We start from the raw sequence: 14,987 nt of genomic DNA, 5'->3' as shown, positions 1-14,987 counted from the left end.
AGACAGGGTTTCTCTGTATAGCCCTGGCTGTCCTGGAACTCTGTAGACCAGGCTGGCCTCAAACTCAGAAATCCACCTGCCTCTGCCTCCCAAGTGCTGGGGTCAAAGGCGTGCACCACCACCCCCTGGCTTTTTTTTTTTTTTATTAGATTTCTTTCTTTTTTTATTTATATGAGTACATTGCATCTGTCTTTAGACACACCAGAAGAGGGCATTCTATCCTATTACAGATGGCTGTGAGCCACCGTGTGGTTTCTGGAAATTAAACTCAGGACCTCTGGAAGAGCAGTCAGTGCTCTTAACCCCTGGCCATCTTTCCAGGCCGAGTTGGTTTTAAGAGTGGCAGAACTCAAGTGTAGTGTCAGACATCTATAATCCCAGCACTAGAGAGGTAGGGACAGGCAGATCTCTGTGAGTTCAGTTAGCCTGCTCTACATAATGAGTTCCAGGACAACCAGAGCTACCCATTGAGATAAAAGCAAATACACAGAAAGAAAGAAAGAGAGAGGGAGAAGAGAAGGAGAGAAAGAGAGAGAGAGAAAGGGGAGAGAGAGAACAAATAACAACTGAGAGCATTGGTTAAAGACTATACAGTGCCTGCCCCCTTCCCCCTTTTAAAACCAGAGATGTCTTTACACAAAGCTGATAGCATTCAAAGTCTGCATTCAATCTCTTTCCCTTCACAGCAGTGCTGGCTGATAGCTAGCTCTGAGCTCTAGTTAGAGAGCTTCAATACCTTAGGAGCAGTCTGGCTTAGGAGCTCGGGAAGGTAGTTCAGTTGGTAGAAGGCTTGTCCCACATTCATGCAGCCTAGGCTGGGTTCCTGACACCTCGTAAACTGGGTATGGCCATCTAGGTTTATAATGTCAGGACTTGGAAGACAGAGACAGGAAGATTAGGAGTTAAAGGTCATCTTTGGCCGTATACAGAGTTGAGGCCAGCTTGTGCTACATGAGACTCTATCTTAAAAATAAATCCTGGCATACAGTTTGTTAAACTGAGGACTATCATGGTTTATGCTAGTAAAGCTCTGCTTCCAAGGTACTTGATGCAGAAATAATTATGGTTTACCAGCAGATCGTAGGCAAGCTCATAAGCACTCTGCATCTCGGTTTCTTATTCAAGCAGATAGCAGAAAGCAGGCATGGGGATCCCTTATTCAGAGAATCTGAGTCTTAGGACTTCTTCGAGTAATTGAGTACATTTTGTTTGTGTTTTTGTTTTTGCTTTGAATGTCTTTTCTGCTTTTGTGATTGCCTGTCCACCTACTCCATACATCTTAGGGGTCTTTGACTTTCTAAGTATCTACACTCAGGTATTATTTGCCCCAGACTGCCGTTTCTTGATGGCACAATATTAATGCAATGTTCTCTGTATTTTTTGTAGTTCCATAAACAGTCTTTGACTCAAACGCCAGGGAGAGAACCTTCTACTCCCAGGGTCCAGAAGAGAGCCCGCTCACGCTCTTTCAGTGGGCTTATCAAGGTAAGCCTGTGCTCCTGCTGCCATGGCAGTTCTCAGGAAATTTGCATTTTATTTCCTTAAACAACTTCATTCTGTTCCTTAGAGTCCTAGAAAGGGTTAATCGGTAAGGAGACAGACTTTGGAAAATGCCTTCTTTTCTTTTTTCTTTTTTAATTAAAGATTTATTTATTTTATATATATATTAGTACACTGTAGCTGTCTTCAGACACACCAGAAGAGGGCATCAGATCCCATTACAGATGGTTGTGAGCCACCATGTGGTTTCTGGGAATTGAACTCAGGACCTCTGGAAGAGTAGTCAGTGCTCTTACCAGCTGAACCATCTCTCCAGCCTCAGGCCTTATTTTCTAAAGCATTTTATTGTGTTACAAATTGAAGGAACACTATAGGGCCAAAGCAGCACTGGTCTTCCCTCCTCCCCGTCTGAGGACGAAGTCTCTCTTGCTCCCTGCTTCACTCTTCGGGCTGCTCTCTGAAGTCTGCTACCTTCTGTGCTCCCTGCTTCACTCTTCGGGCTGCTCTCTGAGGTCTGCTACCTTCTGTGGAGGAGGTAGCAAGCTGAGGACAAAGGACGTTGTTGGACATTGGACTTTCTAATGCCCCCAATAAACTTTGGTATCTTTTATTTTTGGTGAACTTAATATTTTCACTGTTGTTTCTTTCCATGTATCAAATGACTGGAAATCTTGGTTTTTAGAACAAATAGAAAATACATTTCTGTGCTGTTGCTGTTGTCACTAATGTGCAGACTGCTGAACATTAGTGTAGTTCCTGAGCGCTACCATCAGGTGGCAGTAGGTAGGGCTCACATTTCTTTCTTTCTTTCTTTCTTTCTTTCTTTCTTTCTTTCTTTCTTTCTTTCTTTCTTTCTTTCTCTTTCTTTCTTTCTTTCTTTCTTTCTTTCTCTCTTTCTTTCTTTTTTTTAAATATTTATTTATTTATATCAGTACACTGTAGCTGTCAGACACACCAGAAGAGGGCATTGGATCCCATTACAGATGGTTGCGAGCAATCATGTGGTTGCTGGAAATTGAACTCAGGACCTCTGGAGGAACAGTCAGTGCTCTTAACCTCTGAGCCATCTCTCCAGCCCCCTCTTTCTTTTTATTCTTCTCTCATCCATTACATCCCTTCCTCCATTTCCCCTCCCAGTCTCTAAACCCCCCTTCCTCCACTTCCCATCTCTTCCATAGATACAATCCTTCTTCGTTTCCCTTAAGAACAGAGCAGGTCTATTAGGGATATCTATTGAACATGGCATAACAAGTTACAATAAGACCTGGCACCTCCCTCACATCAAGGTTGGACGAGGCAACCCAGTAGGAGGAAAGGGGTCTCAAACACAGGCAAGAGTCAGAAAATTCCGACTCCCACTGTTAGGAATCCTGCAAGAGGACCAAGCTACACAACCACAGAGTGTACACAGAAGACCAAACTCAGACCCATATAGGGTCCATGTTTGTTGCTTCGGTATCATGAGCCCTAAGAGCCTTGCTTAGTTGATCTGTGGACTGTGTTCTCAGCCTCTCAGATCCTACAATCCTTCCTTCTCTTCTGTGGTGTTCCCTGATTCTACCTAATGTCTGGCTGTGGTCTCTGCATCTATTCCATCAGTTCTGGATGAAACCTCTCTGATGTCAGTTGGGGTAGGCACCAATCTGTGAGGATGGGAGAATATTGCTAGGAAGCCTTTCATTGGCTTTTGGTTTTTGGTTTTTTGGTTTTTTTGGTGCTATCCTGGGTTTCTGGGTTGTCCTGCCTCTGGTTCCTGGTCATCCAGGCAGTGTCAGGCGTGGCTCCCTCTTGTGGCTTGGGCCTCAAGTTTATTTCAATGCCTACACTACAGCTAGCTAGCTAATCCAGAGAGGTTAACTTTATTCTGAGTTCTATTTTTCTTTTAGAAATTGTTTTAACATTGTTAAAATATGTAATTCTGCAAATATTAAGGATCCTTCTGACTTAAACTTTAAAGTTATTTTGCGTAACTTTTTATTTTAGCATAAGGTGAAGTCATTAGTTGTACTTTCATTTAGCCCTATTTTCTTCCTTTTTTGTTTGTTTGTTTTTGTAAGACAGGTTTTCTCTGTGTAGCCTTGGCTGTCCTAGAACTTGCTCTGTAGACCAGGGTGGCCTTGAACTCCCAGAGATCTGCCTGCATCTACCTTCTGAGTGCTGGGATTAAAGACATTGCACTACCACCGCCAGCAATTTTGATTCTTTTTATACTTTGTAGACATCTAGAATCCATTCTCTGTCCTCACGGATGGGGCCTTTGGGACATGGCACTTGCTGAAGTGTTTGGGTTGCTGTCCACATGGAGTGAAAAGGTGCCTTGTGGATCAGGGGAGGATATTTGTAAGTCATGTATCTGGTTAGGAGACAATGTCTGGAATATAGAAGGAACTTAAATGGCTCAATAGTGCTAAAAAATCCAAGCTCATTACAAAACAGGAAGCAACTGGAATAGACATTTCTCTCAAGACATGTGACCAAGAAAGACACAGGTGTTCATCATTACTCATCATTAGGAACATGTAAAACTACCCACTGCACCACACAACTTCATACCCACTGAGATGACTCTATCCACAAACCAGAAAACTCTGTACACTACTGCTGGGAATATAAAATGGCAAAACTGTTGGGGAAAAATCAACAATAGAATTACTTTATAGCCAGGCAGTGGTGACACATGCCTTTAATTCCAGCACTTGGGAGGCAGAGGCAGGTGGATTTCTGAGCCTGGTCTATAGAGTGAGTTCCAGGACAGTCAGGGCTACACAGAGAAACCCTGTCTCAAAAAACCAAAAAAAAAAAAAAAAAAAAAAAAAAAAAAAGAATTACTTTATGACCTACCAATTTCCATTCTGTGTATATGCCGTGGAATTGAAAGTAGGGTCTAGCAGTGAAAGAAAAGTATAGGCTCAGGACCCCAAGACCAAGTTCTCAGCATAGAGGAGATTTATCTGCCCCAGAGGGACAGAGGGCAGGGTATAAGAGACAAAGACAGGAGATAGAGGATGAAGGAGAAGGGGAAGGGAACAAGGGTGAGGGACATTTGTCCTGGGGACAAAGGACTACTGCCTCTAGATAGAGAGGAGACAGACGTGGCACAAGGGAAAGTGGGAAACTCTGTGTTAGGATGAGGTGTTTGATTTTAATTGGGCATGTTTGATTAGGTGAGACAAAGGGGGCTTTTGATTGCTGGACTTCAATACTTTGATAGCTGGACCTTGGTAGTCAGCCTTAGGGGGAGGTAGTAGACAAATAAGGGAACAGATCTTGGTGGCTAGCTTTAGAATGTAATCAAGTGATTTTTAATAAGGCAAAGGGAATGGGAGAGAAAGACAAGGCCTGCCAGAACCGTGCTTGCCTGCTCGGGCTGCCTAGAGTCCCCTCGCAGGGAGTTTCTGTATAGTGTTTATGGAAGTGTTATTTACAGTGGCGTAAAGACTGAAGCAGCCTAGTTGTCCATTGAAGGACTGCATATGAGAAGTGTAGAGAGAATGGAGGATTTTCCATCCTTAAGAAGGAAGGAACATCTAATATACTCTTCACCACAGTGGGCCCTGAGGACGTCATGCTAAATCAAATCTAAAGCCAGTCACAAGGTAAATGTTGTACAGTTCTGCTTATTTGAGGAACTAAAGTTAAAGTTACTAGTGATTAGCAGGGGCCGGAAGTGTGGAGGGAAAGTGGAGTGATCTCTCGTTTAGGAGGGACAGTGTGGGTGGGCGAGCTGCCCCAGTTTGACGACACTGGGACTTTAGTGAAGCCACTGAAGTGATAAGGCACTAAGCATGATTGTAGTCGGTTCTGGGTTTTTTGTTTTTTGTTTTGTTTTCTGAAACAGGATGTCTGTTTCTTTGGATGTCTCTTGGATGGATGTGGTTGTCTGTTGTGCTTTGAGGTGTGTTGGCAGTTATTGCTCGAAATGGAGGTGTTGCTATCTATGTGTTTGGCCATTACTGACCTCTTTACTAAGGGAGTACTTAGAACTCTAGAAGTTATGAGGATAAAACATTTTAGAACATTATTCTTTTTTTATTTTCTTTTTTTTTTTTTGATGTCATCAGCTGAACCCAGGGCCTCCTACATGTGAGCAAGCACTTTGCCATTGAGCTACATCCCAAGCCCAGAACAACAGCTTTAAACACAGATGCTATAATAGCAAACTTTATGAAACATGGGGGAAAGGTGGTTTCACTATAAATAGGGAGATGGTTGACCTGATAGAGAATATAGGCCTTTTGCTCAGGAGCTCTGCAGTGAAGTGTTTCAGTACTGTTTTTATTTGTTAGTGGTCTTGGGGATTGAACCCAGGGCTTTGTACATGCCAGGACCAACTCAGAATGCCCTTCTGAAAATTTACTGGAAGCTTTATAGCTAGTTTCCTGGATCCTGGCATTTCCAGTTCAGCATTCTCAAGTGATTCCTGCCTTCTGAAGGGAGGATATGCAGGCCTTCTTTTTTTAGCATTTGTTGTGTGTGTGTGTGTGTGTGTGTGTATGTGTGTGTGTATGTGTGTGTATATGTGTGTGTATATGTGTGTGTATATGTGTTTGTGTATGTGTGTAAGAGAGAGAAAGAAAAAGAGAGTGTTTTAGCTATTTGTCTTCTTTTTAAAAGTCTATTTGATTCTTAGGTCTTTTAAAAATTAAAACTTTTGCCGGGCGGTGGTGGTGCACGCCTTTAATCCCAGCACTTGGGAGGCAGAGGCAGGCGGATTTCTAAGTTTGAGGCCAGCCTGGTCTACAGAGTGAGTTCCAGGACAGCCAGGGCTACACAGAGAAACCCTGTCTTGAAAAACAAACAAACAAAAAAAAACCCCAAAAAAACAACAACAAAAAAAAAACTTTTGGGAGGTAGAGATATGGCTCAGCAGTTCTTATAGAGAGGACCAGAGTTTAGTTCCCAGCACCCATATTGGGCATCTTACAATGGCCTATAACTTCAGCTCCAGGGGATCTGATGCTGCTGCCCTCTGTAGGCACCTACACACACACACACACACACACGCACACACATACACAAATCTTAAATAGAATCTTTTTAGAGTTTTGCGTTTCCCCGTGCTTTACAGAGGTGTCTGACAGTGGGTCCTGCCCTGACCTCTTGTTTGGAAAGACTGTCTTCCTCTAGAATCATGTAACTTCCTGGTCCCACTGTTGTTAGCTGTAATGTAGAGGTTAATGCTTTAGGTTTTTAGTTTAGCTTAATTTATTTTTTTGGTGTTTTATTTTGACTGTGCTTTTGTTTCAGAATTCAGATGGACTCTAGGAGAAAGGGAGGTTTCTCTAAGGTGGAGTTATTAGTCTCCTCTGCTGCTCTGCGTTTCGGTGGTCATGTGACAGTCCTGAGAAGGCCTGGGACTTTTTGTGTCTGTATTAGGAACTCTTAGACAGTTTCTGCTCATTTACTCGTCCTGTGTGAGGAAGGACAGAGAAACAGAATCCTAGAGGAGACCCAATCTGGTTCCCTCCGTGGGGAGGAGAAGCGACCCTTAACAGCTGGCAGAGAAACCACACCTATTCTTCCAAAAAAGCCCAGCCCTCAGGAGTGACTGGGGCCCTTCCTGCTCACAGATGGCCTGTTATTAGCTAGTGTTAGGTAGTTGAATCACCCAGAGAAACAGTCACCCAGAGAAACAACCACCCAGAGAAACAACCACCCAGAGAAACAACCACCCAGAGAAACAGTCACCCAGAGAAACAACCACCCAGGGAAACAGTCACCCAGAGAAACAGTCACCCAGACAAACAGTCACCCAGACAAATAGTCACCCAGACAAACAGTCACCCAGACAAACAGTCATTCTTGGTGTTCGCTGTTTGCTTTCCCTCCCTTAAATGACATGGCTTCAGTCTGTACAGAAGTTATCAGGATGCTGCTGAGGTTTTTTTTTAAACTGAGGAAGTTGTATTTTTGAAAGCCAGACAACTGTAAAATAATAAATGCTCATAAACAAAATATTTTCTGTTTCTAAATCAGCGCAAAGTCCTGGGCAGTCAGATGACTTCAGAAAAGACCAACAGTTCCCCTGCTCCAGAGTCTGTGGCCATGGGGGAGCTGAAGAAAGCCAGCAAAGAAAATAGGAACTTGGTAAGAGCATATGTTTGTCTGCCTCTCTCTGGGCAGGAGGCTGATGGACTGGCCCTTGTTCTGCTGTGACTCTCTGGGTCAGTCAGCAGTGCTCACAGCCTTTCTGTAGGTTTACACAGACCGTTCAGCAAGTTTTGAGTTCAGGAAAGAAAAGGCATATGGATTAGTTTGCTTCTGTGGCTGTGATAAACACTGGCCACAACTCAGGAAAGGAAGGGTTTATTTGCTTATAGCTTACAGTTCTCTGTGGAGGGAACTCAGCGCAGGAACTGAAGCAGAGGCCATGAAGAACACTGCTCACGGGCTTTCTCCCCATGCCTCTCTAAGCTTGCTTTTGTTTGTAGAAGACTGTCTGCTCAGGGAGGCACCCTTACAGTGCCCGTGTCCTCTCACATTCATCGTTAATCAAGAACAAGCTCTCCATGCTTGCCTGCAGGCCAGGGTGATGGAGACATTATCTCAATTGACATTAGACATGACACTAACCAGCATAGCTGGTTACAGATGAGCAATAGGGCATGGTAGCTGTCAGCGAGTGCTGAAGGGTTGGTTAAGTCTCCCCACAAATGTCATGGGGCAGGTTAGCCTTCCCTGGCTCTGCATTACCTGTGGGCAGTCCCTCGACGTATGCTAGGCTACTGCGTTAAGCTGCCCATAGTCACTTAGGTGTGGAGGCATAACCTCCGTCTGTAAAGGAGCACTGATGTCTGAACATCTGAGCCTCCATACACTTTTGTCCTTGCAGTTCTTCTCTGGCTCTCCAGCTGTCACAGTGACGCCAACAAGATTGAAATGGTCTGAGGCAAAGAGAGAGGGGAGAAAAGGTACTCACTGGAGCCTCTGTCCTCACTCCCCGGTGTCTACCTTGTACTCACTGGAGCCACCTCTGTCCTCACTCTCCAGGCTTCTACCCTGTGCTCACTGGAGCCACCTCTGTCCTCACCCCTGTGCTCACTGGAGCCACCTCTGTCCTCACTCTCCAGGGTTCTACCCTGTGCTTCTCCGTCAGCAGTGTTTCCCATTGTTGATGTCTAAGGTGGTATAATTGTAGTCATAGAAATTTGGATGCTTATTCTACTTAGCACTGCCTTCAGATACTGAGGGGCAGAGTTCCAAATAGACTCACTGTTCCCTGCTGTGGACAGACAGGACCCCACCACCCATCAACTGTCTTAAGAACACTGGTTAAACAAGACAACACAAGTATAAATGGCTTTGTGAGGCCAAGAATGTCCATGCTGAAAGGACACTCATGAAAGTCATGTTTTCTTCTCTGCAGATTTGAGTAGTCATGGAAAGACGCTGGAAATCATGTCAGCATGGTTTTGAAGCTACTTAGTTCAGAGAGGATTGTTATCATGGGTTGTTCTGAGCTTTTCTGTTAAAAAGCTGCTGTGAGCAGGCATGGGTCTGCACAACTGAAATCCCAGCGCTCAGGAAGGATGGCAGGAGGGTTTCTGGAAGTTCAGTTGCTACTCCATATATCAGCAGTGGGAGGAGCTCGTGCAGACATGTAGCTCAAGGGACATTATTTTCAGCAGTCATATCTTCCTATTTTTTTTTTTTTTTTTTTGGTTTTCTGAGACAGGGTTTCTCTGTGGAGCCCTGGCTGTCCTGGAACTCACTCCGTAGACCAGGCTGGCCTCGAACTCAAAAATCCACCTGCCTCTGCCTCCCAAGTGCTGGGATTAAAGGCGTGTGCCACCATCGCCCGGCCCTAATCCTTTAAAGCCTAGCTGAACCACTCCTCTCTGAAGCCTTGTCTGGCTAACTCTTGTTCTGTTAGCCAGACAGAACTCTTGTCAACACTGCTGAAGTCTAAACATTGATTATGGTTTGTGTTACTTACTTCATCTGGGCTGTTGTTTCCTTGCATCTGGTTCTAGGAGGCAAAGCAATATGCCTTGGTTAGGGACCTATCATATCAGTGGTACAGTACCTGCCTAGCATATGCAGTGCCTTGGGTTCAGTCCCTAGTCCCACCAACTCACACACCTGCACACCCACCCACCTACAACCTTTTTGCTTTCTCTTTGTCTCAGCAGTGTCAGCGGCTTGCTGTTTGGTTTTAGTAAAGGGCAGTGCTGCTAACAGCATGAGCTCCATACTCACTTAGACTTGGGTCAATTCTCCGTTGTAGTGTGTAGCTGAAGGGGCAGAGCTTCTGTGGGCCGCAGATTCCAAATCTGTGAAATGACAGCGTACTACCTCCTCTGTAGGTAGCTGTGAGGACAAAGGAGAAAATGTACACCAGGACCTGGGGCCACAGCCATCACCATACACTCCCTACTAAGTGGTGACTGTACGGTCAGTAAGAAGAGTTAACAAACTGGGTTAGACGAAGTAGTGTACATGATGTTTACTTAGTAGGGGGTCACCCTCTCAAATTATTTAATTGTAAACTTGGGGAGCACACTAAGTGCAGATTTAGCTTTTAGGTGGGAGATTAAAAAATGAATGTTTTAAAGCATGTTTAATCGGCTTGTTTCTCTTTTTACCTAGGATTCTTTTGAAGGCTCTATTTACTACTTCTGTCCTCCACAGTGAAGTTTCTCTTCAGTGGGACAAGTGTTATTTCTGTTCTCAGTGAAGCTTGGACCTGCAGCTGCTGCTTGCTGCGCTTTGAATTGTGAAAGCCAACTCAAACCCTGACCCGACTGATACCTCTAACCCACTCACTGGATGTCTCTGAAGCTGTGCGGCCGAGCGAGTGCTGCACTCTGTGTTTGTTTTTACTGTCAGAAGCCGCTAGCTGCCTGCCTCGGCTTACACAGTGCAGCAGGGAGGCAGGCCAGCTAGCTCACTCAGTGTGCTCAGGTCGGTTCTGTTTCTTCAAACAGAAAATTCTGTGTTTAATTGCTAGTAATATGTTTTAAAGTACTGTAGGTCTTAGTGGATTGCTATTATCTTTAACTGGTATTCGAGGCTTTCCTCTGTGTTGTTAGTATTGAGTCACTGCTTGTTTATTTACTTGTTTTAGAAGCCATTATTTTGATGGATAATTAAGCAAATTGCAAGTTAAATGCCTTTCACCCCTTTTTATTTTGAGCTTGTGAAGTCTCTTTATCTTTGTGTTCAAAAAATTTATGGCTTTCCTAGGCAATCTATTATTTCTTGTGTCTAATACAGAAGATTTGACCTGGCAATAAGAAAGAGTTCAGTACAGTGTATTTAACAGATCTCAGTTATTAAGCTGCATTCCATGCCCCTGTCTTCCCCTTATGATGTGAGAATGGCTGTGTGGTTGTTACCTTGGTGATGTGAGAATGGCATGGTTGTTACTTTGGTGATGTGAGATGGCTATGTGGTTGTTACCTTGGTGATGTGAGATGGCTGTGTGGTTGTTACCTTGGTGATGTAAGAATGGCTGTGTGGTTGTTACCTTGGTGATGTGAGAATGGCTGTGTGGTTGTTACCTTGGTGATGTGAGATGGCTGTGTGGTTGTTACCTTGATGATGTGAGAATGGCATGGTTGTTACTTTGGTGATGTGAGGATGGCTGTGTGGTTGTTACCTTGCTTCCTTCATTATTGTCCTCTCATCTAGAACATGGCTGGTGCCACTGCCACATTCTGTGCCCTGTTACTTGAGAAATGTCATGATCTGCTACCTAGAGCTTGCTGCAGTGTGCATGTGGTGGAGACTGAAGTAGGCCCAGGAGGGACTGGTTGGCTTCGGTAGGGTCCTGTCACACATTCCTAGGGATCAAATATGCTGCTCACCTGTCTCCTAAGAGCAGCTTGGAATCAGGAAAGGCATGGGTGGCAGTCTCTGCAGGGCCCATAAGATTTAAGAGTTTCCACAGGGAGCAGCTGTGATGATCCCCTTGGTCTAGAACAGTTGCTTCCTGCCCATCTTCTTGTCTGGATGGGTACAGGAAGTGATGGAGTGTGGAGAGCCGCTGTCTAGTGAGCCGCAGGTGGCAGTTGAGGATGCTGAGGTATGAGCTTATCTCTGTGGAACTATGCAACCATGCTCACCCTACTGTGGGGAACCAGATATCCAGCAAAATACGGTTCCACCTTAATGACAGATAGTTGAACACGTGTTATATTGAAATGAAGGCGACGTTGTCCATATACACTGTTTTGTTGCCATGACAGCAATGTTGAGGGAAAATGTGATATTTGCCCTTCTAGCTGGATAGTTTGGAAGCATGGAGGTGTGGTCTATAATGGATTTTAGTTCCTTTCTCGAAAGCAGTTTTAGGTCATCCTTAAGGATCTTTATTAGCAAATTCATTTGTCTCGGTTTCTGACTCTTTCTGGTGGTGGAGTTACTAAGAAAAAGGTTCTTTTCTTTTTAAGGTAAATTTCTTATGACAGGTATATAGTGAGGTCAAACAGAAATCTCTTTTGTATTAGCAAATCAGAGAAGTTCTCCTCAGCATGGCGCTTGCTTTAGGTGTGTTCCACCATGTTGTAATGTAGCACTATGCAGGGATAGCCAAGCAGTGCCTTGATGCATCCAGGAGTTTTACACTCTGTGAGCAAGAAAGAAAGAGAGAGAGCGGGACTGAGGAGACGAGTGTGGGTGAATGGAAGCAATGCCAGGAGTGGTCTCGGTGAGGGTGGTGAGAGAAAGGCACACCCCATGCACGTGCTCTCTGTAGGCAGTTACCATGTGCATTTGGGAATGTGTATTTTATTTATTTATTGGATAGTCATTACTTGCTTTAAGGGTATTTTAGGTCATTTTTTTCTTATGGAAGCTGTGATCCAGTGCAGAATAAACTTGAGGCAAAGCATAACCTTCTGTGTCTTGTAGTATGTGGTGTTGTAACCTGTGGCATCTAGGAAACTCAGACAAACATTCCATCGCTGTCAGAGGGTTGCTGTTGCCCTGTCAGACAAGGTGGACAGTTGCTGTTTTTGAGCCAGTACTTAACCAATGTTTTTAACCTTTTGTTTGTTTGAGACAAGGTTTCTCTGTGTAGCCCTGGCTGACCTGGAACTCACTCTGTAGATTAGGCTGGCTTTGAATTCAGAGTTTTCCAGCCTCTGCCTCCCCAGGGTTGGGGTTAAAGGCATGAGTGGCTACTGCCCAGCTGGCCTGTGTCTTAAAGGATTTTTATTGTATTTATTTTCTGTGTTGGAGCAGTCTCTTTGACAGAACCTTTCTTTTCTTTCTGGGGTTAATTGTCAGAGGCTTTGATGTTGTGTCAAAGTGTTGTCAGGTGGTTATTGTTGGCAGAGGGACCCAAGTATGAAGAGACAGGTCCTATCTGGTTTGTACCCGCACTAGGGAAGTGAATAGAGAGAGGGACACAAGTACGAAGAGACAGGTCCTATCTGGTTTGTACCTGCACTAGGGAGGTGAATAGAGGCTGTGGGCCCTTTCTCAGGCATTTCACAGAAGCGGGTTTTGTCACTGAGATCAGGTTTGAACCCACCCCTGCCCTGTCCCTCCATTCTCCATCATATATGCACTGTGTAGAGAGCAGTTGGGAGACAGCATTGGTTATACCCGAGTGCTGGAGCATTTTAGAAGCACAGCTGATGGGACCTGAGTGAGCCACAGTTGTCCCTCCACACAGAACGTGCTATGCTCTGAAGGTCCTCCCAGATGCAGTCAGGATTGCTAAGAAAGCACCCTGGGAGATGAGGCAGCACGAGAGGCTGACTGACAGGTTGGGTGCTGAGGTCTGTTCTCTGTGACACCCTTTCCCCTGCTCTCCTACACCCTAAAGTCTGGAGACTGAAGTGAGGATCCAGATCTAAACTAACAGGGCTGTCCTAGAATTTGGAGAGAACTGGGCTTCCTAAGACTAAGTTTCTGAGTGACCTTAGTGCCTGGTAGCCTGATGGCATACTCCCTGTCCAAAGCTGGCTTCCCTAAACAGCTAGTGCTGAGAGCTGTGTGCCGTTGATGGAGGTAGGCCAGTGAGGAGGTAGAGGATAAATAATAACCTGAGTGTTTTGTCACCATGGAAACGAGTTTGTGAGGCCCCAGCCCATGCTGAAGAGCTTTTGAGCATGCCCTTGACATGCTATAGAGAAGGCGTTCTCTCACCAAGGCCTTCCAGCAAGGCTTGCCTCCTGTGCATGCTTTGTATGGTCACTCCATCACTTGCTTACTCGACCCCCAAAAGATTTTTTAGGAGAAGGTTGTATCTATTTGTTATTTTTTATTATTTTGCATATATATATGTAATTGTAAAGAAACAATCATATATATTGTCTTTTATATTCATGTAATATCCTGAAATTAAATATTTTCTGTTTCATATCTGTGGGTTCTGGCTGGTCTCTTGGCTCACGTTGCTTTGAAGAGAGGCAGTTTCTTGTCCTAAGGAACACGATACTCTACAGAGTATCTAATGATACTCTACAAAGGGCTCTAATTTGGGTTGTTTTCTCGTGGGGGGGTAAGTGGGTAGGTTCAGGATGAGTGGGGCTTTGGTTGATGGAAGTGTACTTAGATGAGGTAGCACACATCTCTCCTAGTACTTGGGAGGCAGGGTACTAGGGGTGAGTTGAGGCCAGCCTAGACTGCACCAGAGGTCTGCCTGGGTGAAAAGGTCTCAGAGTAGCACCCTCACCCTGTGATGTACAAAATGCAGTGGGTGCTCTTCCTCCTCAGGGCTGAGGACTAGCACAAGCTACCTTACCTGTCTCCTTTCCTTCTTTAACCCTAAACCCCAGTTGATCAGAATCAAGTGGGAGACTGGCTCAATTCAGGCCTCCTGCTCATGCCTACTCTGTGCCAACTGTGCTTAGGGCACACGGCACCAGCTCACAGCTGGACTTCCTTGGTGGCCCCCATGTCACCCTGCCCACACTCTTCCTCCCAGCGAGCCTTCCCTCCCTCAGAGAGCTTTCAATCAGCCCTGCCACTGGATACAAAGCCACCCACATGGTGCTACCCCTGCATCCACAGGTGAGAATAGCATCTTTGGTGGAGGCCAAGGAGGGCTTAGCTCACCTGGAACTGGAGTTACAGACAGTTGCGAAATACCATGTGGATGCTAGGAATTGAACCACCACCATGCCTGGCCATCAATTACTAACATCCCAGAGTTTACAAGGCCAGCATTGAATGAAATGGAAAGAGGTTTGCTTTATACAATGTATAATAGACCTGACACTAATATAAAAGCAAAGTTTATTCTGGTTCTCAATAACCCATAAATTCAAACATAATACACAAGCCAGGTTTTCTACTATTGTTTCCACATTGTATGAAACAAACCTCTTTTCTAAGATGTTAAAAATTGGTTGGCCATGGTGGTGACATGAGACTTTAATCCCAGCACTCAGGAGGCAGAGGCAGGTGGAGCTCTGTGAGTTCAAGGCCAGCCAAGTCTATATAGCAAGACAGCTGGGACTACATGGAGACCGTGTCTGAGAGAGAAAGAGAGAGAGAGAGAGAGAAGAGAGAGAGAGAAACGGAGGGAGGGA

General features: G+C 44.9%; 1 protein-coding gene across 5 annotated transcripts in view; it reads left to right on the top strand.

Moving 5' to 3' along the window:
* The window catches only part of Arhgap19 (Rho GTPase activating protein 19), a 40,719-nt gene extending 28,382 nt beyond the window's left edge, over window positions 1-12,337 (top strand). For 3 of the 5 annotated variants that reach the window (XM_031390323.1, XM_031390318.1, XM_031390319.1), the window contains 5 exons: window positions 1,387-1,485; window positions 7,477-7,587; window positions 8,333-8,411; window positions 9,807-9,894; window positions 10,090-12,337. In XM_031390323.1, the coding sequence (XP_031246183.1) occupies window positions 1,387-1,485; window positions 7,477-7,587; window positions 8,333-8,411; window positions 9,807-9,880 (363 nt within the window). In that variant the 3' untranslated portion in view covers window positions 9,881-9,894; window positions 10,090-12,337. The remainder of the gene's footprint in view (window positions 1-1,386; window positions 1,486-7,476; window positions 7,588-8,332; window positions 8,412-9,806; window positions 9,895-10,089) is intronic. The other 2 variants (XM_031390320.1, XM_031390321.1) reach the window with 2 other exon arrangements.
* The last annotated feature ends 2,650 nt before the right edge of the window (window positions 12,338-14,987 follow it).

Source organism: Mastomys coucha, unplaced genomic scaffold (assembly GCF_008632895.1).
Source record: "Mastomys coucha isolate ucsf_1 unplaced genomic scaffold, UCSF_Mcou_1 pScaffold21, whole genome shotgun sequence".
Lineage (NCBI taxonomy): Eukaryota > Metazoa > Chordata > Mammalia > Rodentia > Muridae > Mastomys > Mastomys coucha.
This window is presented reverse-complemented; position numbering and strand designations above follow the sequence as displayed.